Source organism: Piliocolobus tephrosceles, chromosome 1, assembly GCF_002776525.5.
Source record: "Piliocolobus tephrosceles isolate RC106 chromosome 1, ASM277652v3, whole genome shotgun sequence".
Taxonomy (NCBI): Eukaryota; Metazoa; Chordata; class Mammalia; order Primates; family Cercopithecidae; genus Piliocolobus; species Piliocolobus tephrosceles.
This window is the reverse complement of record NC_045434.1, coordinates 169,109,427-169,134,191: the sequence shown is the minus strand read 5'-3', so window position 1 is coordinate 169,134,191 and position 24,765 is coordinate 169,109,427. Positions and strand designations below refer to the sequence as shown.

The 24,765-nt window shown below is 56.5% G+C and overlaps 1 protein-coding gene and 1 pseudogene across 3 annotated transcripts; one reads left to right on the top strand and one right to left on the bottom strand.

Moving 5' to 3' along the window:
* Nucleotides 1-400: 400 nt before the first annotated feature.
* Nucleotides 401-24,046, top strand: PODN (podocan). Of its 3 annotated transcripts, XM_023188342.3 has the most exons (13): nucleotides 401-525; nucleotides 1,567-1,756; nucleotides 5,465-5,520; nucleotides 8,435-8,801; nucleotides 10,152-10,245; nucleotides 13,205-13,269; nucleotides 14,460-14,569; nucleotides 15,789-15,945; nucleotides 16,163-16,278; nucleotides 16,836-17,493; nucleotides 19,246-19,394; nucleotides 20,503-20,713; nucleotides 23,054-24,046. In XM_023188342.3, exons 1-12 carry the CDS (start codon nucleotides 437-439, stop codon nucleotides 20,684-20,686), a joined length of 2,235 nt encoding a protein of 744 aa, XP_023044110.2. In that variant the 5' UTR covers nucleotides 401-436; the 3' UTR covers nucleotides 20,687-20,713; nucleotides 23,054-24,046. The 3 variants fall into 3 exon arrangements, with proteins under 3 accessions (XP_023044110.2, XP_023044131.2, XP_023044121.3); XM_023188353.3 differs by lacking the exon at nucleotides 1,567-1,756 and having other exon boundaries at nucleotides 436-525; nucleotides 23,054-24,039; XM_023188363.3 differs by lacking the exons at nucleotides 1,567-1,756; nucleotides 5,465-5,520 and having other exon boundaries at nucleotides 430-525; nucleotides 23,054-24,041.
* LOC111523609 lies at nucleotides 11,707-20,926 on the bottom strand (annotated as a pseudogene).
* Nucleotides 24,047-24,765: the final 719 nt, after the last annotated feature.

Here is a 24,765-nt window from a genome sequence, read left to right as displayed (position 1 = left end):
TAATGAGGCAGCTACAGCTCAGAGGCACTGGCTCGAAGGACCCCTCTTCCCAGCCCTCCTTTCAGGTGTCGGGGCCTAAAGGGGGTCCAGTTCCAGCGCGGAAGGCTGGGAACTAGGAAGCGTCGTGGACTAGACAGCCCGCCTTCCCGGTCTCCCGGGTGGGGTTCGGGGGGCGTGGTGCGGCGGCCGGGGCTAAGAGGGGTCGGTGAGACTGCTCTGCCTCCCCGGGAAGTGGGGCTGGGCCAAGTCCCGCGCGGGTAGGGGGCAGACCTTCTCCTGCCCGCGCCTGGGGGGACCCTACGCCTGTGTCCGAAGGAGGCCGGCGTCCAGCAGATGCTCGCGGGGGGGTGGGGAGTGGGGGAGGGGGGCGGGAGAGAGGCGGGGAGGAGAAAACCCACAACAAAACTTGCGTCGCGGAGCGCCCTGCTTGACTTGAATGGAAGGAGCCCGAGACGGCCGAGCGCAGCTGAGACTGGGGGAGCGCGTTCGGCCGGCTGGGCGCGGCTCGGCGCCGGGGCGCAGCAGGTACAGGGCGCTGGCGGCCAGGGTGGGCCGGGGGGCCGGGGGCTGAGCCCGGGCAGCGCACTCAGACTTCCCCGCCTCTCCGGATGGCTCCAGCAGCTGCCTGGGGCGGAGCCGCCGCATCTCACCCCCTCTGTAGGACCCTGCACTGAGGGCACGGCCGGAGATCTCCTCCTCTGGAGTGCGACCCCTGCGCAGTCAGGACCCAGGCAGGGGCCTTCTCCTCTCTGAGCAGAGGCAGGTCCCCGTCCCCAGGCCCCTCCCGCTGCGCACATCTGGAAAGAATCTGAGGGCGGATGGGGGCGGGGGCTGGAGTGGGAGGACTCCGGCGGGCGACAGGGAATGTGGGGGGCAGGTGGAACTGTGTAGGGGCGGGGACCCCTGTCAGGAGAGCCTGGGCCCGGAGTAGCCCGCGTCTTTCCACGTTGACTCATCAGGCCCCCTAGCGAGTCCAACCTCCACCTCTTTACAGAAGAGAAACTGAGGCCCGGAGAGGGGCAGAGATCTGGCTCCAGGGCGCGTCGGCCGCCGGGTGGGTCCCCTCCGGGGCTCGGCTTCCCCGGCCACTGTGCCGCCCCAGCTTAGTGCCAACCACTGGCTGCCTGGAGTCCGTCTGTCTGTCTGTCTACTCGGCTGCTTCCCAGCCGGTACAACTGGACGGAGGAGGGGGTGGGGGTCCGCGAAGCGCTGGGAGCGAGGTCTGCGCCTTTCTGCGAATGCAGCGGAAGCCCCAGGTTCCAGGTCCCCGAACCACAGCCCGGCGTGGGGCGGGGGATGAGATCGTGGCGTTGGAATACCTGACGTGCCGTCAGGTGGAAGAGGAGGTGGTGGCAGGGCGGCGAGGCTCCTGGCAGCCTCGGGGGCTGGGGTTAGGAGAGGGAGCCGCAGCCTTCCGGAGAGGAGCAGGCGCGGCAGCAAGAGGCGAGCACCCTGGCCAGGGTGCGCGCGGCACTGACTGACCTGGTCCGGGAGGCGCGGAGGATGCGCCCCCAGCGCTTGGAGTGAATTACTGACCTGTCTGCCCTTCGATTACCGGCTGGCCAGGGAAGGGGAAGCTGTGGTCTGCTCCGCTCCAAGAGGCGCCACTGGTGTGAACCGGGAGAGCCCCTGGGTGGTCCCGTCCCCTATCCCTCCTTTGTATAGAAACCTTCTGCAGTGGGAAGGCAGCGGTGAGGCAGGAGGGCTCATGGTGAGCAAGGAGGCGGGCTGGTCTGCAGGTGCACAGCATTCCCAGGTAGGTCACTCCGAAGAGCCTGGGGACTGCCCTGGGAAAGACCCGTGGGGACTGGTCGCGGGGTTCTGCTCCCTCATGTCCACTCTTAGGGCCCAGGACCCAGTCTACTCTAGCCTCAAGTGCAAGTTAAGAAGTGTCAGAGTCACACGACTGTGTTTCATGTCATCTGTGGACGCACACTTTATCCCTTCTGCCTGAGTCTAGGGTAAGGGATTACTAATGGTGGCACTTTTAGGCTTGGTGTAGTCATACATGAAAATGCTGATCGTGTCCTGCTTGGAACCCTTAATGAGTCCCTGTCACCAACACTAGCATGGTGGTGGGGGCCCTTGGCCACCTAGGCCTCCCACCCTGTTGACCCTTCCTTAAACACACATCCCTCTCCTCTAGCCCCACCCCTGCCTTTTGATCACACCCTGCCTCTGCCTAGAGGGCTGTTTCTCCCACTTTGTCCACTTGGAGAACTCCTGCTCAGTCTTCCAGGCCAACTCAAGCCTCTGGGCAGGAGTCAGAAGACCCACATTTTACTCTTGGCCTTGGCTTTAACACACTAATTTGCAAACTGGGGGAGTCAGAGCAGATCATATTGCAGATCTTAAGATCTTTTCCAACTCTGCCTTTCACAAAGTCATTCATTCAGCAAACATTTCCCCAGCATCCCCTCCAGGCTTGGGGAGACAGGGGAGGCTCAGCTGAGACTTGAAGGATAAAGCCGGCCAAGGTTTCTGTGGAAGCACCCAGAAACACCCTAACCCAGCCAAGGGGGCAGGAGAGGCTTCCCTGAGCAGGGGCATTTGAGTAGGAGCTTTCTAGGGATGGGCAACAATGCCAGCCCTTTTTGCTTGAGCTCCAAATCTGCAGAATGGGAAGACGAACATGTAGTCCCAGGATTTCTATTAGAGTCAATAAGATGCAGCTGTTTGGGGCCCAGCACAGAGCAGGTGGTCAGTCGATTTGTACTGAATTTGAGTGTAGAAGGAAGGTAGTGCTGGGGGCTGAGGATCTGCCTCCTGATTTGGGTCTCCCTTTCCTTCCTTCTTCTAGTCCTACCTTAACCTCACACTTTGGGCCTTGAGGTTTGGTTCCCTGGTGGGGGTTGGAGGAGACGGTGGGTCCCGCTTACTTTCTCAGTAACAGTATCCCCTGCTATGTCACACCTACTTGGTGCCAGCGGTGACAGGCTGAGCCTACTATTTCATTTAATTCTCACAAGTAGCTCCCAACTCCATTTCTTAGACTAGTAAACAGAGGCTCGGAGCACTAACGTGACTCATCCGGGCTTACACAGCAGTCAGAATTGGAACCCATGCCCTTCTATCTCTAAAGCTCTCCACATGAGCAACACTCACCGCTGGCTGAGTGCCCCTCGGTCCAGGGCTCTGAGTTCTTCCTCACCAGGCGGACTTGAAACTCCTGGAGACCAGGGAGCTCCCCTGCTCTTCCCCACACACCTCCCACACGGCTGGGTACACACAAGCGGCCTTAGGGGGCTTATCTTGCTCCATTCTTAGAAGGGCAAGGCTGGGTACAGTGGCTCATGCCTGTAATCCCAGCACTTTGGGAGGCCGAGGCAGGAGGCCAGAAGTTCAAGAACAGCCTGGGCAACACAGTGAGACCCCGTTTCTAAAAATAAAAAGTTAGCCAGGTGCCAGATGTGGTGGCACATGCCTATAATTTCAGCTCCTTGGGAGGCTGAGGTGGGAGGATCACTTGAGCCCAGGAGCCCAAGGCTGCATTAGCTGTGATTGTGCTACTGCAGTCCAGCCTGGGTAACAGAGTGAGACTCTGTCTCAAAAAAAAAAAAAAACCACAAGTAGGAAAATTTAGATGCAGATGGGTCAGTGGTATGGCCAAGGTCACACAGCTAGTAGGGCTGGACCTGCCCAGGACCTCACGGCCCTGAGAGTGGCTGGCCAGGCTGGAGGGACCACTCTCCATGCCCTGTCTGTCCTTCCTACCTCTCCCTCCATTCCTGCAGTCCAGCACCTCTCTGCCAGGGTCAGGCCCCCTTAGCCCTCACCCACCCCAATTGCACAGCCTCACGTCCACCCTGTGTCATGCTCCTGCCCTTCAGTGGTCCTCATCTTCCAATGATAAAGCTCACACTCCCTAACCTGGCCTTCACATCTCTCCTTCGTGGCCTGGGCTTGTTGTGGCAACTGTGCCTGTTTGTATCACTCCCAGTCCCTATCCCCCACCAGACACCCCACAGGTACTTGGCTAATTTTTTATTTTTAGAAACGGGGTCTCACTGTGTTGCCCAGGCTGTTCTTGAACTTCTGGCCTCCTGCCTCGGCCTCCCAAAGTGCTGGGATTACAGGCATGAGCCACTGTACCCAGCCTTGCCCTTCTAAGAATGGAGCAAGATAAGCCCCCTAAGGCCGCTTGTGTGTACCCAGCCGTGTGGGAGGTGTGTGGGGAAGAGCAGGGGAGCTCCCTGGTCTCCAGGAGTTTCCAGTCCACCTGGTGAGGAAGAACTCAGAGCCCTGGACCGAGGGGCACTCAGCCAGCGGTGAGTGTTGCTCATGTGGAGAGCTTTAGAGATAGAAGGGCATGGGTTCCAATTCTGACTGCTGTGTAAGCCCGGATGAGTCACGTTAGTGCTCCGAGCCTCTGTTTACTAGTCTAAGAAATGGAGTTGGGAGCTACTTGTGAGAATTAAATGAAATAACAGGCTCGTGAGTGTGAACTGTCTTGCTTCTGGGCCTTCGCACACACCGACCCCCTTGCTTGTATGACCCTTTCCCTTTTGCCTGGTAGTCATCCCTTAGAATAGGATTATAATACTCAGCTTATGCATAAAGCTGCAGACCAGCACTGTCCAATAGAAATATAATGTGAGCCACAAATGCAAGTCACATATGCAATGCAACATTTTCTAGAGGGGCCATTTTTTTTTTTCTTTTTTGAGACAGGGTCTCACTCTGTTACCCAGGCTAGAGTGCAGGGGTGCGATCATGGCTCACTGCAGCCTCAACCTCCTGGGCTCAGGTGATCTTCCCGCCTCAGCCTCCTGAGTAGCTGAGACTACAGGTGCATGCCACCTCACCTGGCTAATTTTTTGCATTTTTTGGAGAGATGAGGTTTCACCATCTTGCCCAGGCTGGTCTCAAACTCCTGGGCTCAAGTGATCTACCTGTCTCAGCCTCCCAAAGTGCTGGGATTACAGGCATGATCCACCTTGTCTAGCCAGAAGCCACATTTTAAAAAGTAAAATGAAACTGGTAACATTTATTTCACCTGTTCAAAATATTATCATGTAATCAATATAACAATAAATGGGATTTGATGTCATTAATATTAATATTAATGAGGCATCCTACATTATTTTTTGTACTATGTCTTTGAAATCCATGGACACTACATTTTACACTTGCATCTCTATGTGGACCAGCCACATTTCAAGTACCCAGTAGCCACGTGTGGCCCATGGCTAATGGAGTGGCCGGTGCAGCTGTGGGTCTCTGGAGGGCAGAAGCCACACTGAGTCCTCTGTGTGGGTCCCCTGCTCCCCGTCATGCTTGGCCTAGGGGAGAGCAGCGTAGCATTGCTGATGTGATGTGGGCTGGGAGCTCAGTTTTGCCACTTAACAGCTGTTCACTGGCTGACCCCACTGGGCCTCAGCTCCCTGAGTTGTAAAGTGGTGATGATAACATTTTCAGTGTGGTGCACAATGTTAATATAAATTCAATATTTTTATGGATGCAGTTTACAGATTTTTACAGACACCAAACAGAAGGCGAGGAGGCAGAACAGCCTGCCTGGTGTGTGCACAGGATATGTGAGACCAGAGTTCCTTCCCCTGGATTCTTCTCCTTGGCCTTCTGCCCTGATTGAATTTGGGGCCTGGGCCTGTGCCCACACTCCCACTCTCAGAACACCAGACTGCAGTGGGGTCAGATGGGCAAGGGGCTGCCGGCTGTTGAGCTGGCTGTGGAGTTTATAATGTGCTGTGGGAATGATGGTCTGTAGACCGGTGTTGGGTCAGGGGGCAGGGGCAGCAGGGGTGTGGTGGAGCCAGCGTAGGGCTGGGCTGCTGTGGGTGCTACTTGCTGCTACCGACTGATCCCTGGAGCCTGGAAGCTGCAGGTGTGCCGGGCTCCCTGGTTCTCTGCTGGGCCAGTGGCTGAGACCTGAGTCTCCATAAACCATGTGGATCTGTAGGGTCAAGCAAGTCTGGCTGCCACCCCTCCTGTCTCCTCTAGGACCTCCTACTCCTTGGAACCCCTTTTATGCTGCCCCGCCCACCCCCAGTCTGGGTGGGGAGTGGTTGTTGGTACCAGGGTCTGCTGCCCCCTCCAGATGGAGGACAAGGATCTTTTCCACCTCACCTGTGTCCCAGTGCCCAGTACAGGCCCAGGCACAAATGGGCCCTTACTTCAGATAACTGGCTGAGCCACCAAGTGAGACAAAGTGGTATCTGAAATCCCACGGCCACCACAGGGCAGCAGGAACTCAGAGGCCGCTACAATGTCTGCAACATCTTCTGGGAGGAGGTGGGCCTGGGATTGGGTCAGAAAGCGCAAACGAAGGGCCAGGCCAAGTGACTCATGCCTGTAATCTCAGCATTTCGGGAGGATCACTTGAGGTCATGAGTTTGAGACCACCTGGGCAACATAGAGAGACCCCATCTTTACATAAAATTACAAAATTTGGCTGGCATGGTGGTATACCCCTGTAGTCCCAGTTGCTTGAGAGGCTGAGGCTGGAGGATCATTTCAGCCCAGGAGCTCAAGGTTACAGTGAGCACCACTGCACTCCAGCCTAGGTGACAGAGTGAGGTCTTGTCTTAAAAAAAAAAAAAACCCAGCAAGATCTACAAGATCTAGACAAGGGAAGGAAAAGGAGCAGGAGCAGAAGATTCTGGAGTGAGCAGTGGTATGGCAGGGGTGCAGACCATGCCCATGGAACAGACAATTAGTGAGTGGCAGGAAAAGCTAACGTTTATTGAGCACTTACTGTGTGCAGTACATGCATTTCACTGACCCCTCCCAGTCTTCCCACAAGGACAGTGCTGTTATCATACCCAAGGATGGGGGAGAAAGCTGAGGTTTAGATGATTATAGTCACGTAAGAGCCAGAGCTGAGGCCAGAGCCAAGGTTGCAGCTGTGGCCGCTAGCTCAAGACATTAACATCATTGTCAAGCTCCCTGTTTACAAACCCTTTTAGGCCCAGGGTCTTGCCAGACGCTTCTAGCTGCTTTCTGGTCATGGTTTCTGATCTGGTGGTGGGGAGAGAGGCTCAGCCTGAGCCAGGACTTGTGGCCACTCAGCTCAGGAGTGAATGTCCCCCGTGCTGGAGGCGTCCCCAGCAGGTCCTTGCCGCTGTCCCTGCTGCTCACTTAGTGCCGCACGTTCCTGTGCATGATTGCTGCAGTGGTGACAGCAGCTCCTCATCACCTAATAGCATCACCTTATCACCGCATCACCTAAAAGCCAGGTGCTTTGCGTCTTATCTTACTCCACAGAAGCTGTGTGTTTAGATGTATTATATGCATTGTGCAGACAAGGAAACTGAGGCTCAGCAAGTCAGAGGTGGGACTCAAACTGGGATTTGTGGGACCTGAGAGTCAGTGAACCTGAGCTACTAGCATGTCTTATCACAGCCCAGAGATGTCTGAGTCCCTGTAAAGAGAACCCAGGAACCCACCAAGAGCCAAGCGTACGCCATGGGACTGCTGGGACAATGGCATCTTCTAGCATCTTCCTCTGTGGGCTTGAGATCATCCCCTGTACCCCGTCCTTGCTGGACCCGGGGGCCATGCCTGGGAGTGGTCTCTGGCAGGCAGTGGTCACTGAGTACATCAAGCCCTGGTGAGGGCAGCTGAGGGGATACACATCAGGAATGAGACTTGGGAGGCCATGAGGGCAGCAGCAGCTGTAGTCACTGATGTTTTCTCTGTGCCGGGCTCTGGGCTTGACCTATGCCCAGACACAGAGAGTTGCTCACAGCTCTCTGTGGGAAGAAGACACCTTTGCTATTCAAAACCCAACCCAACTAATGCTAAGCTCAGGGTGAACGCAGTCACGGGGAGCCCCAGGGCATCGCAGCGTCCTGCTGCTCCCCCTCTTCCCATGTTCATAGCACTGAAGTTGGTTCCTAGAAAAGAAAATGCTGATTGCACAAGAGAGAGGAAGGGCACTCTAGGCAGAAGGCACAGCATGTGCAAAGGCCTGGAGGGAGGAGCTATCCAATAGTCCTGTAGAACTGGGGGCAGTTGAGGGGACAGTTGGAAGAGAGTCAGGACCAAGTCAGGAAGACCTGAGAATGGCAAGCTGGAGAGCTGGGACGCACCTTGCCGTCGCTGGCTCACCATGGCCTGTGGCTGCTGGAGGAGGCACGGGGTCTTCCCACACCACCAGTGCCAGGATAGCAAGGGCTCAGCACAGTCCAGCTCGTGTCTCAGCTTCCCCTTCTAGGAAATAGGGGTACAGACTCCTTAGGGTCAAGCCTGCTGAATGAAGGCTGCAGAAGGTTTTGCAGACCTGCCAGAGGACAGGGCTTTACCTCGTCCCCCGCCTCTGGAGGGCAGCCTGGTGGGGGTTGGGCAGGTGCGGAGAGTGGCAGTCAGTCATCGGCTGGGCTCTGAGGACGGTCCAGAGTGGGCCCTGCTTTGTGCTCAGGAGGGCCCCGTCATGACTTTCGAGGGCCCCAATTGTGTCCACTGTATCGCACAGGTTCCGTCAGCCCTGGCGCCCAGGCGCATCTGACTCGGCACCCCCTGCAGGCACCATGGCCCAGAGCCGGGCGCTGCTGCTCCTGCTGCTGCTGCCGCCACAGCTGCACCTGGGACCTGTGCTTGCCATGAGAGCCCCAGGATTTGGTCGAAGTGGCGGCCACAGCCTGAGCCCTGAAGAGAACGAATTTGCGGAAGAGGAGCCCGTGCTGGTCCTGAGCCCTGAGGAGCCCGGGCCTGGCCCAGCCGCGATCAGCTGTCCCCGAGACTGTGCCTGTTCCCAGGAGGGCGTCGTGGACTGTGGCGGCATCGACCTGCGTGAGTTCCCCGGGGACCTGCCTGAACACACCAACCACCTGTCTCTGCAGGTGAGGTCGGCTTTGCATCCGTGGTCATGGGGGCTGCCCACACACCCTTGGCTCCCATCCCAGAACCCCGACATTCCCAGCAACCTGTTCACCCAGAACCTCCAATATGTGCCGCTCTCCACTCCCAACCACAGGGTCAGATTCCTGGGGCCCTGGCTGCACCAGGTGGCACCCCTCCTGAAGTCCCAGTCATGGAGCACTGTTAGTACAATAAAACTCCCTTTGCTCACTTAGCGTCCTGGCTGGGCCCAGTAAGTTGAGCCAGGCTCTGTCTGAAAATGGACACAGACCTGCCTAGCGGCTGACACTCTGAATGCACAGCCATCATTACAGGGCCAGGAAAACCAGAGCAAAGTAGACCTGACAGAATACTGTGGGGCCTCGGGGGATGGAATGCTGTCTCCAGCCAAGGGGCAGGCTAGAATTTGGAACCTTGAGAGGTGGGACACAGTGTCCAGACCGGGAGCACCCTGGAGTGCAGGCGCACCCATCCTTGCCTTGTGTGGCCCAGCAGCCCTTGGGAGATGGAGGGGCTGGGGCACCCATTCCCAGAGGCGATCAGGCCCGGTGCGGGAGAGTGACTTGCCTTCCGTCATCCACACTGGTGGGTTTGAGCTGGCGGCCGTGGTAGCCCAAGGCCAGGGCAGCCACTGAGAAAAAGGGCCATGCTGAGCACAGCTCTTACTGTCGCTTCTTTCATCCACACACCAGCTCTCTCAGGCGCCTGCACTGGGCCTGTGGTCGTGTGTGGGGGCTGGGCATGGAGGCAGGGCTCAGCGTTCCCTGCCCTTTGGGTGCTTACAGTCAGTGGGCGAGGCAGAGACTTAAACAGATAGAGGCACCAGATGGAGATGGAAGGACTGTGTGTGGGGCCCAGAGCAGCCTCCTAATCCAGCCCCAACCCAATCCAGGAAGGCTTCTGGAGGAGGTGGTATCTGCCCCAGCTTTCCATGTGTTCCAAGGGAAAAGGGGACTGCAGGGCCAAGGCGGGGAAGGAAAAGTGATTTCTGGCTTGGGGAGCAGCTGTGGCTGCCTGTCACGAGGTGGGAAGGCTCCAGGAGCAGGTCTGGAGGAGATAGCATGTCGAGTTTGAACTGCCCATAGATGTCCATGTGTGGGCTGCCTGAAGGCTGGACCCACACAACTGTTGTGGTCACTGCTGTGCCCCAGAGCCCATATCCAGACCTGGCCCAGAGCTGGCACTGGGGGTCTGCTGCCATGGGGGAGAATTCCAAGGGAGGCACCCAGCAGGTGGACTGGATTCTAGGACTGGAGCTACGGGTAGCGAATGGAGTCCAGGGCACACCCCACTAGGCTGATGCTGCCTCCTCGCAACCCCCTACCCCCTAGAACAACCAGCTGGAAAAGATCTACCCTGAGGAGCTCTCCCGGCTGCACCGGCTGGAGACGCTGAACCTGCAAAACAACCGCCTGACTTCCCGAGGTGAGGGGCCACCCAGAGCCCAGGGTCAGGGACACCGAGTGGGGCCTTGGGGGCCTGAACAAGGCTGGGTGCCCAGGGGGAGAGCTTGGCCCTGTGGATCTTGGGGTGTGGATGGAAGAGAGCAGGCCCGGGCCGGGCTAGCAGTGGGGCTGCATGAGAACCAGCTCCACATGGGCAAGGGGCTCCCTCTGCTTGCCTGAATATCACACGGGTATTTCTCTTCTTCTTTTTTTTTTTTTTTTTTTTGACATAGTCACTTACTTTAATAACAATACATATACCATGTTATCACCATGGAATGTAAATTCAGGTGAGACAAGAGAATTTCACAAGTGTAATAACATTCTGTAGTACATGAAAGTTTGTGTATACTGTCTGGCCAAACCAGCATGCTCATAAGTCATTCATCAATTCCATTACAGGTCATTTGTTTAGTTAAATGTTTATAATTCTTAAGGAGAAAATAAGCAACACACACATTTTTAAAGTGTTCACTTACCTTTGCATGAGTTAAAATACATGATTTTGTTTCAAGATGACATTTCAAAATGATTCTAATACAACAGCAGCAAAAATATAATTCTGCAATTACAAAAGAACTAAACTAGAATCCATAAGTTATTTTCATATTTACAATTGTGATTCTTCAATAAATATTATTACTGTGCAATTCTATCACAAGCTTTCTAAATTTGATTTAAACACACACATAGGTAATATCAGTTGTGGGAGGCTTTACAAGTTATATTCCATGCGCTTTTGGACAGAGTTCTAAAAGAGCCAGCCAGTCCACAAGACAGATAGAAAAAAGATAAATTAACTGGGGAAAATAGGACCCTTATATAACATCCAAAACGTGAGATTCTGCAGCAAACTGGGAATACGTCAGGGTTGGCCTGGACAACCCCAGTGCCCTCCGATCCTTGTGTCTCCAACCCTTTCTATTCCTTGCACTTGAGACTCAAAGGTCTGCCTGCCTCCTTGACATTTCCCCTAGACATCCCTGTCTTCACAACTAATTTCATCTGAACAGTTTAAGAAGGTGGACGTCATCAAGTGCATTCAGGTGACGTGTTTCAAGATGTCTAACTAGGCCAGGTGTGCTGGCTCACGCCTGTAATCCCAGCACTTTGGGAGGCCAAGGCAGGTGGATCACCTGAGGTCAGGAGTTCAAGACCAGCCTGGCCAACATGATGAAACCCCGTTTCTGTTAAAAATCCAAAAAATTATCCTGGCATGCTGACGGGCGCTTACTCAGCAGCCTCCGAACTACTCAGGAGGCTGAGGCAGGAGAATCGTTTGAACCCGGGACGTGGAGGGTGCAGTGAGCTGAGATCTTGCCGTTGCACTCCAGTCTGGGCAATAAGAGCGAGGCTCCATCTCAAAAAACAAAAAAGAAAAGAAAAAAGCTGTCTAACTAAAGCAAGCTCCTCCAACAAGACCAAGAGAGCCTCTCTTCTTCTAAGGCTTAGGATTTGCCCAGAATTCCTGACACATGGACTAGCCCATACCAACAGTCATGGCTCCTACAACAAAGCCTTGGGCTGCCACATACATGTGGATCAGATGAAGGGACATTTTCATATTTCCTCTGCTCTTCAATTTGTGTAATCCCTATGCAACAATGGCTGCAAAGTCTGCCATTCCAATGGGACACATGGTGCCTCTTTAGCTTTCTGAAGAAGTTTGGATCCCTGATCTTCATTATGTGAAAACCGGGAAACCTCTGTGTCTGTTGGTAACAGTGATTGCTTGAAGAATCTCCCCAGAGTGAGAAAACCTCCTACACGCCAACCAGCTTCTGATCCCTCCTGTGCGCCCAGGCGGGTGTTTCTAAGACCTGGGGGATGCACAGGAGAGACGCTTCAGAGAAGCTGAGCTTCCAGAACCTTGTCACAGGTTCTTTGGTTCCGAGGGCTTTTAGAACCCGAGAGTTGTAGAGTCCTCACATTTTAAAAAGATTTTGTTTTTCCTGATCATGAAAATAACATCTGATTGGGATAGAAACTTTGTAAAACAAAATAGAAAGAGAAAATTTCTCCTAATTTTGCCATTTGGAATTCACTACTATTGACATTTTGGTGTATTTGTTTCCATTTTTTAAAAGGCAGCTTTCTTGAAGTATCATTTATATACCATACGATTTACCCAATTCAAAGGTACAATTGGCTGAGTTGTAGTTAGTGGGGCAGCCATCACCACAGTCCAGTGGTCTATTTTCCTTTGTGTGTTAAACTCGTGGCTGAACACATGCTATGATATCACAGCCTGCTCTGTTTCTCTTAGCCATCAGCTCGGCCGCCTCTCTCGTGTTGCTAAAGCCTCTCATTGACCATCCTCTTACACAGCGGCAGCAGGGTGTTCCGTGGAGAGACATGCCAGTTTATATAACTGTTCCCTCTTGTTAGATATGTGGGTGAGGTCCAGCATCTGGGGGTCTTGGAGCCGGGAAACAAGGGTCAGAGGCCAGCCTGGCAGGGCTCCCGGCAGCAGCCGAGTCCTGACTCATCTGCCAGATGGAGCTGGGGTGAGCCAGGTGGTGAGGAGGCCCAGAGCCGCAGCCCCACCCTGCGTGGAGCCATTCCCGGCCCAGCCCACCTGCCTGTGGATGGGGCTCTGACCTTCTGGGGCTCTCCCAGAGGGGAACACTTCTTCCTGGCAGAAAAGGGTCAGGCTGGGTGCTCTGCCGCTGGCCTGACCTCTCAGGGGTCATCCCCACTCAGAGCGAGGAGTCAGTCCCTCAGTAGACAGTAACTGCCTGCTCCTCTGAGCCTGGGCTCCTGTGAGCAAGGAGAAAGAACAGGGCTGGGCGGGCCTTGCCAACTGCTTGGGAGGGGATCTGAGCTGCCTCTGCCTCCCCAGTCCTGGCATGTGGCTGGCGGAGGAGGGTGGGTGCTTGCTATGCTTCCCTGTAGCGTCTCCTTCATCCAGGGCTCTGACCGATGCCTGTCCTTTGAAGGGCTCCCAGAGAAGGCGTTTGAGCATCTGACCAACCTCAATTACCTGTACTTGGCCAATAACAAGGTGAGGGGCTCGAGGCAGGGTGGGGGGTATGCTGCCCTGTCCTCCAGGCACTGTCTTCCCTGAGTTCCATGAACTTTCACCAGGGCCTTTCTGGACTGGCTGCTGGGTCCCTGTTGCTGCTCAGACATGGCCCCGGGTCAAGGGTGGGGAAGACACGGATCCCATGCCTATAACTCAGGGCATCAGAGTGTGTCAGGTCATGAAGACAGAAGCCAAGGCCCACAGGAGTGTAGAGGGGGAAGAGCTTGTCCCCACTGGGGAAGTCATACCTGGAGGGCTTCCTGGAGGAGATGGCATTTGAGCGGGGCATGGAGGGTAATAGGATTCTAGGCAGGGGCCCCAGGGTAGGGGGGCACTACAGTACAAGGAATGTCATGAGTGAAGGCACAAAGGTATTCATGTTCAAAATATTTGGTATGCTCCAGAGCTCTGTCCCAGCCCCTCCTCTCTCTCTACTCTCTGGAGGTTACCTGTGCCCTCCCAGACTCTGTCTCCCATCTGCATCATGGCCATGTCCAGTGGCTGTCTCCAACCCTTTCTACTCCTTGGACTTGAGACTCAGAGATCTGCCTGCCTCCTTGACATTTCCCCTAGACATCCAGTGGAAGGAAGCTACAGCTTCCCGCCCATAGTCCCCAGACCCAGTCCTCCTCTGTCTTCCCAGCTCTGTAAGGGGCATCTCCAGCCACCTACGACCTCACTGGTCCAAGCCACAAATGGTGCCTCTGGGCCCTGAGCTTCCTCACCATGTCTAGTCCCATTGAGGTCCTCAGTTCTTACTGCACTGGCCCCCATTCCTCACCTGGACGCTTGCCTCCTCACTTGCTCTCCATTCTTGGAGCAGCCAGAGCAACCTTAAAGTCACACCCATCGCTTCTCGGCCTTTTGGCTAAGATCAGGTATAAAAGTCACACCCGCCTCTACCCCTTATCCACTCGGGATGAACCCAGGAGGACAGGCAGGGCAGGGGACAAGTCCTGAGGGCTTTGAATGCCAAGCTGAGTGCTGAGGAGATCCAGAGAGGTTTGGGTTTTGTTTCTGCAGGGGGGTGGGACAGGTTTCAATTTGAGAAAGATGGCCTGGTTGCAGGGAGACACAGTGAAGGGGCCCCGGTGGTCAGCAGGCAGCGGCACCCACAGCTGGCCTCTGCTCCTCCATTGCTCTTTCGGCCCCAACTCTTCCCTTCCCAGCTGACCTTGGCACCCCGCTTCCTGCCAAACGCCCTGATCAGTGTGGACTTTGCTGCCAACTATCTCACCAAGATCTATGGGCTCACCTTTGGCCAGAAGCCAAACTTGAGGTCAGAGGTCGGGGGTGGTCTGGGCTTGGGCTGGGGCAAGGGGAGGGGCTGAGGTGGAGGCTGCCATCCTGTGTGAGGCAGAGACAGGCCTGGAAGGAGGCCCTGTGCTCAGGGCTGTGGTGAAGGGACACCCAGGGGCCCTAACAGAGGAGGACAACTTGGGCCAGGAGGCGAGGCCAGAGAGTGCGGTCTACAGGAATTGTGGGGAACCAGTGAGGATGTCCCCACTTTCCCAGCGCTGGGGGGAGGGGAGCATCTTTCAACAGGCAGAACTGCCCTTCGCTGAGCTGCACCGGGAGGAGCGGCCGCTCCGCAGCATAGGTGTGCGAGAGAGCACGGTGGTGCGGGCGGGGTGGGGGGCTGCTGGGGAGCCGCCCCCAGGACAGTTTGGGGGCTGGACAACCCCAGTGCCCTTCCGTCCCTGCGTCTGCCATCTCACTGACTCTCTCCGTCTGGCTGAGGACCCCAGGGCCACTGTGCAGGGCCCCATCCCACACATGGAGGTGCAAGAGAGGCCACACAGCAAAACTGAGCTGTGTCTGTCACAGATGACCCTTGCTCCTTGTCTTCCCTCCTTCTAGTATGTTGGCTCCATGAAGGCAGGGTCTGTCTCACTGGTCGTGTCCACTGCTATGCCCTCAGTCTAGAGCAGCTCTGGCATCTCGTATATATATCTATTTATATACCTCATATATGTCTATGTATATATCTATATTTAATATATTATATTACATACTATATTCACTATATATTTGCTGAATGGATGAGGGTCACCTCCTCTGAGACAGACCCTGTGCTGGCACTAGGGCCAAACAGGCAGGCAGAGATAGGCCCAGTGTTTAGGAAGTCCTGGGAACTCAGAGCCAGGCTGCGTGGGGTTGGCAGGCAGGGATGAATGGGCCGCAAGTCAGGCCAGGACTCCAGGGCTGAAAGGGTCAGGGGTCGACTGAGACCTTGAAAGGTGTGGGGAGCCTCTGCCAGGGGTCAGGAAATCCTATTTCTCCCACTAGCTTATGGGACCACCTGTGGTGGGGCACGGCCCCCTTCTGGTCCTTGGTTCCGTCAGCTGTGTAGGCAACATCTGAGGTCCTTCTAACTCTCTACCCTTGAGTTTGGATGGAAGGAGAGCAGCCTGGGCAAGGGTTTGGAGGCTCACCAGGTGAGCTGGCGCAGGGCCCGGGGAGCCCAGGTGGGTGAGGACCTGTGCCTTGACCCGCAGGTCTGTGTACCTGCACAACAACAAGCTGGCGGACGCCGGGCTGCCGGACAACATGTTCAACGGCTCCAGCAACGTCGAGGTCCTCATCCTGTCCAGCAACTTCCTGCGCCACGTGCCCAAGCACCTGCCGCCTGCCCTGTACAAGCTGCACCTTAAGGTGGGCAGGGGAGGGGTAAGGAGGGGCACAGCAGACCCCACGGCCAGGGCACTGGGGCAGGGGCCTGTGGGGGAAGAGCTTAGGCCCACATGGGCACAGGTGCCCACACGGGTCCCTTCCTGGTGGCTTCCCAGACTCCTCTCCACACCTCATCCCGAGGCCCTGACCTTGCCCTCAGTCCTCCCTCACATTCTCCTCCCTTCCCTTCATCCCCCAGAACAACAAGCTGGAGAAGATTCCCCCAGGGGCCTTCAGCGAGCTGAGCAGCCTGCGCGAGCTGTACCTGCAGAACAACTACCTGACTGACGAGGGTCTGGACAATGAGACCTTCTGGTGAGTCCTTGTCTCGCCAGGTCCTTGGCGTGACCACGGGGCCCGGGAAGCTCCTTCAGGGCCAACCACCCAGCCCAGCCCCTCACACATGTCCCCTGCCCACCTTCCCTGGAGAAGGAACTTCAAGCCTTGTGCTTCTGTTGACATTTCTGTCCCTGGGAACAAGAACTATGTAGAAGTAAGACCTTCCAAGATTCCAGTGAGATAAAGAAGCATTGGCAGAGGCTGGCTTCTTGGTGCGAAATATAGACTTGAGCATTCTTGTTGAAGGCAAATACATTTTCATTTTTATAAGGGATCAAGGTAGCCATAAAAGGCTATCAAAAGTAAACAGTGGTCTTCAAGTAAGCTCCTGTATGTCAGAAAATGCCGGATCCTTCCTACACCAGAATATCATTGAGTCAACCCAAGGAGCGAGGACTGAGGGCCCACAGTCAGTGAGCGGCAGAGCTGGGAGGAGCTAGTGGCAATTCCCCAGCCACTTCTCTTGGGAATCGTGGTGGAAACGAGCACAATGTGGGCTCCTGCCAACCGTCTTAATTCCCTCCCTGCCCCAGGAAGCTCTCCAGCCTGGAGTACCTGGATCTGTCCAGCAACAACCTGTCTCGGGTCCCAGCTGGGCTGCCGCGCAGCCTGGTGCTGCTGCACTTGGAGAAGAACGCAATCCGGAGCGTGGACGCGGACGTGCTGACCCCCATTCGCAGCCTGGAGTACCTGCTGCTGCACAGCAACCAGCTGCAGGCGCAGGGCATCCACCCGCGGGCCTTCCAGGGCCTCAAGCGGCTGCACACGGTGCATCTGTACAACAATGCGCTGGAGCGCGTGCCCAGCGGCCTGCCTCGCCGCGTGCGCACCCTCATGATCCTGCACAATCAGATCACAGGCATCGGCCGCGAAGACTTTGCCACCACCTACTTCCTGGAGGAGCTCAACCTCAGCTACAACCGCATCACCAGCCCGCAGGTGCACCGCGACGCCTTCCGCAAGCTGCGCCTGCTGCGCTCGCTGGACCTGTCGGGCAACCGGCTGCACACGCTGCCTCCTGGGCTGCCTCGAAATGTCCATGTGCTGAAGGTCAAGCGCAATGAGCTGGCTGCCCTGGCACGAGGGGCACTGGCGGGCATGGCCCAGCTGCGTGAGCTGTACCTCACCAGCAACCGACTGCGCAGCCGGGCCCTGGGCCCCCGCGCCTGGGTGGACCTTGCCCATCTGCAGGTAAGCGGAAGGGAGGAGGCTGGGCCACGTCCATGGAGGGGGGTACTGGCATGGCTACCCTGAGCCCACCTGTCTGAAGGGTGAGGAGAAGGGCTGGGTGGTAAGGGAGGTTCCTCTGGTATGGCCAGACTGAGCTCATTCACCTTCAGGTATCTGCTGGGTATGCTGGCTAGGGCAAAGCTAGGCCTTAGGGGAGACAGGAGGTGGGTCAGGCAGAGGGTGTGGCTGGCGTACTAGGGTGAGCCCAGCCCACCTGCAGGTACAAGAGTGAGGGGCAGAGTACAGCTGGTATGGCCAAGCTGAGCTCACCACCTGCAGATACAGGTTTGAGAAGGGCTGCGGAGGCAAGGAAGGTCATGGCTGCAGGTAGGGGCCCCAGGCTCAGGGGGACCAGGGGCCAGTTTAGGTGGTATATATGGGAGAGTCAAGCTCACCCCTTTGCAGGCACAGGAGTAGGTGTGTGGAGAAGTCTGGGCTTTGGGATGGGAGGTAGAGGGGCCAGCTTGAGCTGTGGGCCCACCTCACCAGTCTGCAGAGGGCTGGAGGTGGGGATCTACTCATGCTTTCTGGGGCTGGCCAGTCAATGTGGCTGCTGTGACCACATGGTCAGAATTAGGCAGGGATGCCTGGGCACATAGTTCACTTTGGTAACAAAACCCCCAACTCAGCCAGTGTGGGTGAAAGAGAAATCCATTCTGTATGCTGGCTCATGCCTGAATCTCAGCAGTTAGAGAGGCTGAGGCAGGAGGATCACTTGAGCCCAGGAGTTCGAGGCCTGCCCGGGCAACATAGTGAGACCTTGTCTCCACAAAAAAAAAATTAAAAAAATAATTAGCCCGGTGCAGTGGCATGCACCTGTATTCCGTTACCCTGGGAGGCTGAGGTGGGAGGATCACTTGAGCCCAGGGAAAATGGAGCTGGCAGTGAGCCGTGATTGCGCTACTGCACTCGATCCTGGACCACAGAGAGCTGTGATCGTGCTACTGCATTCGATCCCGGACCACAGAACGAGACCCTGTCTCAAATTTAAAAAAAAAAAAAAATAAAAAAAGGAAACTCATCAGAGAACCTGGGCGGGAAGGTGAGGTGCTTCCAGGTTAGGGGCCGCCCAGTGGCTTCAGTGGCTCCCTGTGGGAACCCACTTCCCTGACTGTCCTCCCCTGGATGCCAGGCATCTGATGATCGGAGAACGGCCTGGGGCCTGGCTGTTGTGCTGGGGTCGCTGTGGGTCTTACACCCTTGCTCCTGGCCTCTGTACATGTGGCCCCTGAGGTCCATAAATGGGCAGTCCCACCCGAGCACCTGCCGCGGCCCCCATCCAGGGCCAGTGGGGTGAGATTCAGAGTCTGGAGGATCCCTGGGTTCTGCCCACTTGAGATCTTTGGGAATGACAAAGTCTAATGGGAATGACAAGTGTGTCAGGAGGTAGGACTGTGACACCCAAACATCTTGGCTGTGAGTTTATGTGGGAAGGCACAAGAAGCTGGGGAGGACATTCATCAATTAGAATACCGGTTTGGAGTCAGGCACACCCGGCTACAGCCTTTGACAGGTTATGTGATCTTGGAAAGATCACTGAACCTCTCTGAGCCTCTGTTTCCCCATCTGGTAAGTGGGGATAGTTATAGACACCCCCTCCTCCACACAGGTTGTGGTGAGATTTAGATAGGCTGGGGGCTTAGTGGGAGTTTTGTAAGCTGTTAAGTGCTTTGCACAGGTGGGAGTCCCTGACTCCCTTGGTCGCCCCTGCAGCTGCTGGACATCGCCGGGAATCAGCTCACAGAGATCCCCGAGGGGCTCCCCGAGTCACTTGAGTACCTGTACCTGCAGAACAACAAGATTAGTGCGGTGCCCGCCAATGCCTTCGACTCCACACCCAACCTCAAGGGGATCTTTCTCAGGTAGGAGGCCACTCGAGGCCTTGTACACACCCCCGTGGGGCCTGCCCCAGCTCCAACGGGACAGCTGATGCGTGTGGGAACAGCTTGGCTCCACCGCTGACTGTGTAACCACGGCTCAGCTCTCAAGGGTGGGGACAGTCTGGCCAGGCCCGACGTGGTTCCTGGGTTTGTCAAAGGGCTTTGGAAACGTTAGAAACCAGTGCTCATGAGTGTTGTGAATGTTACTGTGGCAGAAAGGATGCCGGACAGCATCCTCCTGGTTTGCAGCTGAGAGAGCTGAGGCCCTGAGAGCGCAGGTGACTGCTGTGTCTGCAGCCATCCAGGCCAGGCCCGGGCCTCACACTCAGGGATAGATGTTCAGGTCCTCCCTGGGTTCTGGGGCTAAGAGATGGAGATTTGGAGTGATTCAGGGGATGCAGCTTCCTGAGGATATGAGGGGCTTCCATGCAGCAGAGCCAGGATGGTTCTTCCCAGCACTTCCCATAATCCCTGCCCCCAAATCAGAGAGAAGGAGACAGGGCAGAGAAGAGCAGTGTGTGCTCCCAGGAGCTCAGTTGCCCAGAAGGCCCAGGGCTTGATGACATCCGGATGGCTTGACATGTGCCTCAGGCATCTACAGGGGAGCTGAAGCACAGAGAGTGAGGGGCCTGAGATCAGAGCCACAGCCTCCACCTTCCCACCCCTGAGTGTGGCCCTGGCCCGGCTCAGCACTGGCCTTGCCTGTGTGCCACTCCACATCAGGCACTGCGGTGACCCCTGGCTACCGCAGCCCAGGAGCCTCAGGCCTTGGGGTTAATGCCAGGGACGGCGTAGAGACAGCTCCCAAAGATGTGGCTTCCAAAATAACAGTGACAGTGTGCGCAGAGAGAGACCCCTCACTTTGCAGACTGGCCCAGTGCCAGTCCCACCCCAAGCTGCGGCTGCGCTGACCAGCCTGTACCTTCCATCATGCACCGCGCTCTCAGCCCCTGGCCTTTCCAGCCTGCTGCACCACTTTCCAGGAGGGCTGTTCCCTCCCCTGTTACCTTCTGGAGAGGCCAACTGGGGGAAGGGAGGGTTCCTTGGGGGTTGGGCTCCTGGCACTGACTCCGCCTTGATGCTCACACAGGTTTAACAAGCTGGCTGTGGGCTCCGTGGTGGACAGCGCCTTCCGGAGGCTGAAGCACCTGCAGGTCTTGGACATTGAAGGCAACTTTGAGTTTGGTGACGTTTCCAAGGACCGTGGCCGCTTGGGGAAGGAAAAGGAGGAGGAGGAAGAGGAGGAGGAGGAAGAGGAAGAGGAAACAAGATAGTGACAAGGTGACCCAGATGTGACCTAGGTATGTGGCCTGTGTGGGGCAGCACACACTTCTGCTCACTGCTCTTTCCCCTTCCTGATCCTGATATAGAGTCTTTCTGTCCATTCTTCACCCTCCGGCCTCTGCTTCATCTGCCCATTTAGCAAATTTATAAGAGCACTTGGGATGTACCAGCCCTGAGTGAAAGGTTGAAGCCTACAGGAGGCCCACACCTTCCAGAAGATTCTCACCCATGGTGTGGGTGCTGTCACGGGAGTGCCTGGGGGGCACTGAACATGTGGGTCTGGGCTCAGGAGTGAGGTCTGGTCAGGAGAGAGGGCTCCAGGCATTGTCAGCCTTGAAACAATCACTGAAGCTGCAGGGAGCTGGGGAAGCTTGCTGTGAGAGAATGAGTGAGGGGGTCAGGCAACGTGGGAGAGGAGACTGAGACAGAGCAGTTAGGAAAAGAGGTAGGAAAACCCCAGACTGCCATGGCCAGAGGGCATTTGCACATGTATGTAACACAGTGCACATATGCACATGCACACAAATGCACACAGATGCACCAACACACATACATTCATGTGCACACACGTCTCAACATGTACACACATCCACAAACCATGCACAGGCAGAATACACACACCACACTCATGCACACAGACACACATACATGCTTGTACTCCATGACATAATTGCAGGCCTAGACTATGTACATACTTGCACACACATGTGTACATGCATGTGAGTACATGCACACAAAACACCCATGCGTACCCACACACACAGGCCCTTACGTACATACCTGCATGCCCACACGTACACATGATGCGTGCATGCACAGGCCTGTCTAGAAGTGGGGGACTTGGCTGTGTCAGTGCTGCTGAGGGGTTGAGGGAGCTGAGCACTGAGGGAGCTGAGCACTGTGGAGTGCCCACTGGATTTTTCCACCTGGAGGTTGTCTGTGACTTTGTAGCCACAGGGGAAGCTGGGGTGAGGAGAGTGGCTGGAAAGGCAGTGGGTCCGGGCACTGCAGACAAGCCTTTTGAGAAGTTGGGCTGTGAGAGATGAGAGAGGGCAGAGGTGGGAATGGGGTGTGAGGTTCAGGAAGCGCTCATTTTCTGAGCCTCACAGGAAGCAAAGGCCTCTCGAGGGAAGCCCTGTGTGAGGGGCTCTGGGAAGATGCCCCAGCGCACACATGCATCTTCCACATGCATCCTCTTAACGGAGGGGGCCGGCTGGGGTGCTGGTGGGAAGAGGCTGGCCTGGAGGGGGAGGTACCGATGTAGGAAAGAGCTGACTGTGAGGGCCCCCGTGGGAATGGTAGAAGTTGCAGGCTTTAGCAGGAGGGACAGAGGGCAGGGTGGCTGCTGTCACAGGCAGGTTGGTAGCTTGGTGGCTGGATGTGAAGCCATGTCAGCCGGGTGCCTCCAGTCTTCCGTTTTCTCTGTGCAGCAGGGAGGTGCTCCGCAGACCACAGGTATGGAGAAGACAGACAGGTGGATCCACCCACAGCTGGGTTTTCAGCCAAGAGTTCAGGACAGGAGGGCAAGGAACAAGGGAGTGTGTTGGCTGGAGGCTGGCTGCAGGCGTGGGTCCCAGGATCGGGCTGGGTAAGGAAGGAGGTGCAGACAGGAGGGCTGGTGGGCAGGGACTCAGAGAAGGATGTTGGAGAGGAGCCAGGAACGATGGTGTGGTCTGAGGACAGAGGAGAGGTGGTGACCAGTGAGCCAGGCTGAGGGTCACAGGGCCAGGGCGTAGCTGTGGGAGGGGCTGCTGGGCCACTGTTGAGTGTTGACCGAAGTAGGGCCTGGGGCAAAGAGGAACCAGATGGGGCTGTTGAGGGCCCCTTGGGCGGGTGACAGAGGGAGCTGGGAGAGGGGCGCAAGTTGATGGCGAGAGACGAGTATACACAGGGGTGGGTATCCACATGTGTGGAGGGGCTGGCAAGAGGCTGAGCTCGGGGGTCACCTTCTTCAGCTCCCAGAGCCCAGGAGTATGAAGGTGGAGCCGTTCTCTGAGGCATTGTCCTCACACAGAGTTGGGGTTGGCAACAAGATGACGGGCCATTCATTGAAGACATCACAGCCCTCATGAGAGGGGCTGTGGAGTCCTGGGGTGGGTGAGAATCTGTCCCATCTCAGGTCAATTGAGTGGGGCTCTGGGGGAGGCCCCGGGGAGTGGCTGGTGGGACCCAAGGGCCTTCTGGCATGAGCACCCCACTGGTTTTGGGCTCCCAGGGCCAACGCTCCCTCCCTCCTCACAGTAGCCTGGCCTCTCCAAAGCCCCTCCAGCAGGGCTCCCACAGCAGGCCCCCCTCAGGCTGCTTGGGGTGGTGGGTTTCCCCTGAGCTAGCCCCTGACTCTCTTTCTTGTTCCGCAGGACGATGAACCGCCGGACTCCTTTCTGCAGCACACGCCTGTGCGCTGAGCCCCCCACTAGGCCGTGCTCACACAGACACACCCAGCTGGGCACACGGGGCATCCCACATGACACAGGCTGACACAGTCTCATATCCCCACCCCTTCCCGCAGCATGTCCCACGACCAGACACGTGCACACACGTCACACCCTCACACACCCAGCTCAGCCACACACAGCCCGTTACACACTGCCCTCCAAACCACCACAGTCTCTGCCACACCCCCACTACCACTGCCACACCCTCTGAAGCATGCAGGGAAGGGTCTGCCCCTACCCTAGCACACAGAGGCACCCACTCCCTCCCCCTGCTGACATGTGTATGTGTGTACACACCACGCACACACACATGCACAAGTCGTATGCAAACAGCCCTCCAAAGCCTATGCCACAGACAGCTGTTGCCCCAGCCAGAATCAGCCACAGCAGCTCGCCGTCTGCCCTGTCCATCTGTCCGTCCGTTCCCTGGAGAAGACACAAGGGTATCCCCATGCTCTGTGGCCAGGTGCCTGCCACCCTCTGGAACTCACAAAAGCTGGCTTTTATTCCTTTCCCACCCTTTGGGGACAGGAGCTTTCAGGACTGCTGGCCTGGCCTGGCCCATCCTGCTCCTCCAGGAGCTGGGCAGTCACTCTGCTAAGAGTCCTTCCCTGCCACGCCCTGGCAGGACACAGGCACTTTTCCAATAGGTAAGCCCAGTGGAGGCAGGACGGGAGAGCCCCTTGGGTGCTACTGGGGCCTTGGAGCAGAAGTGAAGCAGAGGCGATGGGGCTGGGCTGAGCCAGGGAGGAAGGGCCCAGCTGCACCTAGGAGACACCTTTATTCTTCAGGCCCATGGGGGAAGTTCCGGGTGCCTTTATTTTTTATTCTTTTCTAAGAAAAAAATGATAAAAATCTCAAAGCTGATTTTTCTTGTTATAGAAAAACTAATATAAAAGCATTATCCCTATCCCTACAGCCTGTGGCTATGTCTGTGCGTGCTTCCTGCCAGGTGCTGGGCTGGTGCCGGGTGGAGGGGGCAGGATACAAGCCCCTCAGCGCCCCGGCCAGACCAGCAGGCATCAGTGGAAAGTTCAATTCTCGGGGCCTGCAGAGTAGCTGCACAGGCAGGCATCCCGGGAGAAGAGGGCATAGACCCCAGTGAGGGGGCCTGGAGGTGTGTGCAGATGGCCCACTTGGGAATAGTAGGTGAGGCCTGAACCAGCACACACGGCCTAGGAGCTCACTGTGCATTCCCAGAGGTGGAGCATCCAAGCAAAGGACCTCCTGGGGTTTGGGCCTGTTAAGGGCTCACCTGGAGGGTCACGGGTCATCTTCACTGAGGGGGTGTTACCAGTGGGTTCTGTCCCTTAGAGGAGAGCAGGGGACTGGAGGCAGGCCTGGGAGCTGGAGCAGAGCTGACGTGGGGGCCCAGGTCTCTGCAGACCTTACCAGGAAAGAGCTAACAGATGTACCCGGTGTGCTCCCCACCCCAGTGTGGGGCAGAGCTGGGAGTGGGAGAGGAAGCCACTGGGAGGTGGTACCCAGCTCTGAGCTAAGAAGAGCCTCTGATGGGCAGAGCTGCCCCACGGTGGACTGAGATGCCCGGGAAGTGGTGACCTCCCTGCTGCTGCAGGTGTGTGAGGATGCGCCTATCAAGTCCACTAAAGAGCAGACTCCTGCCTTGTGCTGGG

Coding starts and splice junctions, on each gene's coding strand:
- PODN (XM_023188342.3), top strand. CDS start 437: ATGGAAGGAGCCCGAGACGGCCGAGCGCAGCTGAGACTGGGGGAGCGC. Junction 526..1,566: donor TCGGCGCCGGGGCGCAGCAG/GTACAGGGCGCT, acceptor CCGGCTGGCCAG/GGAAGGGGAAGCTGTGGTCT. Junction 16,279..16,835: donor CTGGACAATGAGACCTTCTG/GTGAGTCCTTGT, acceptor TCCCTGCCCCAG/GAAGCTCTCCAGCCTGGAGT.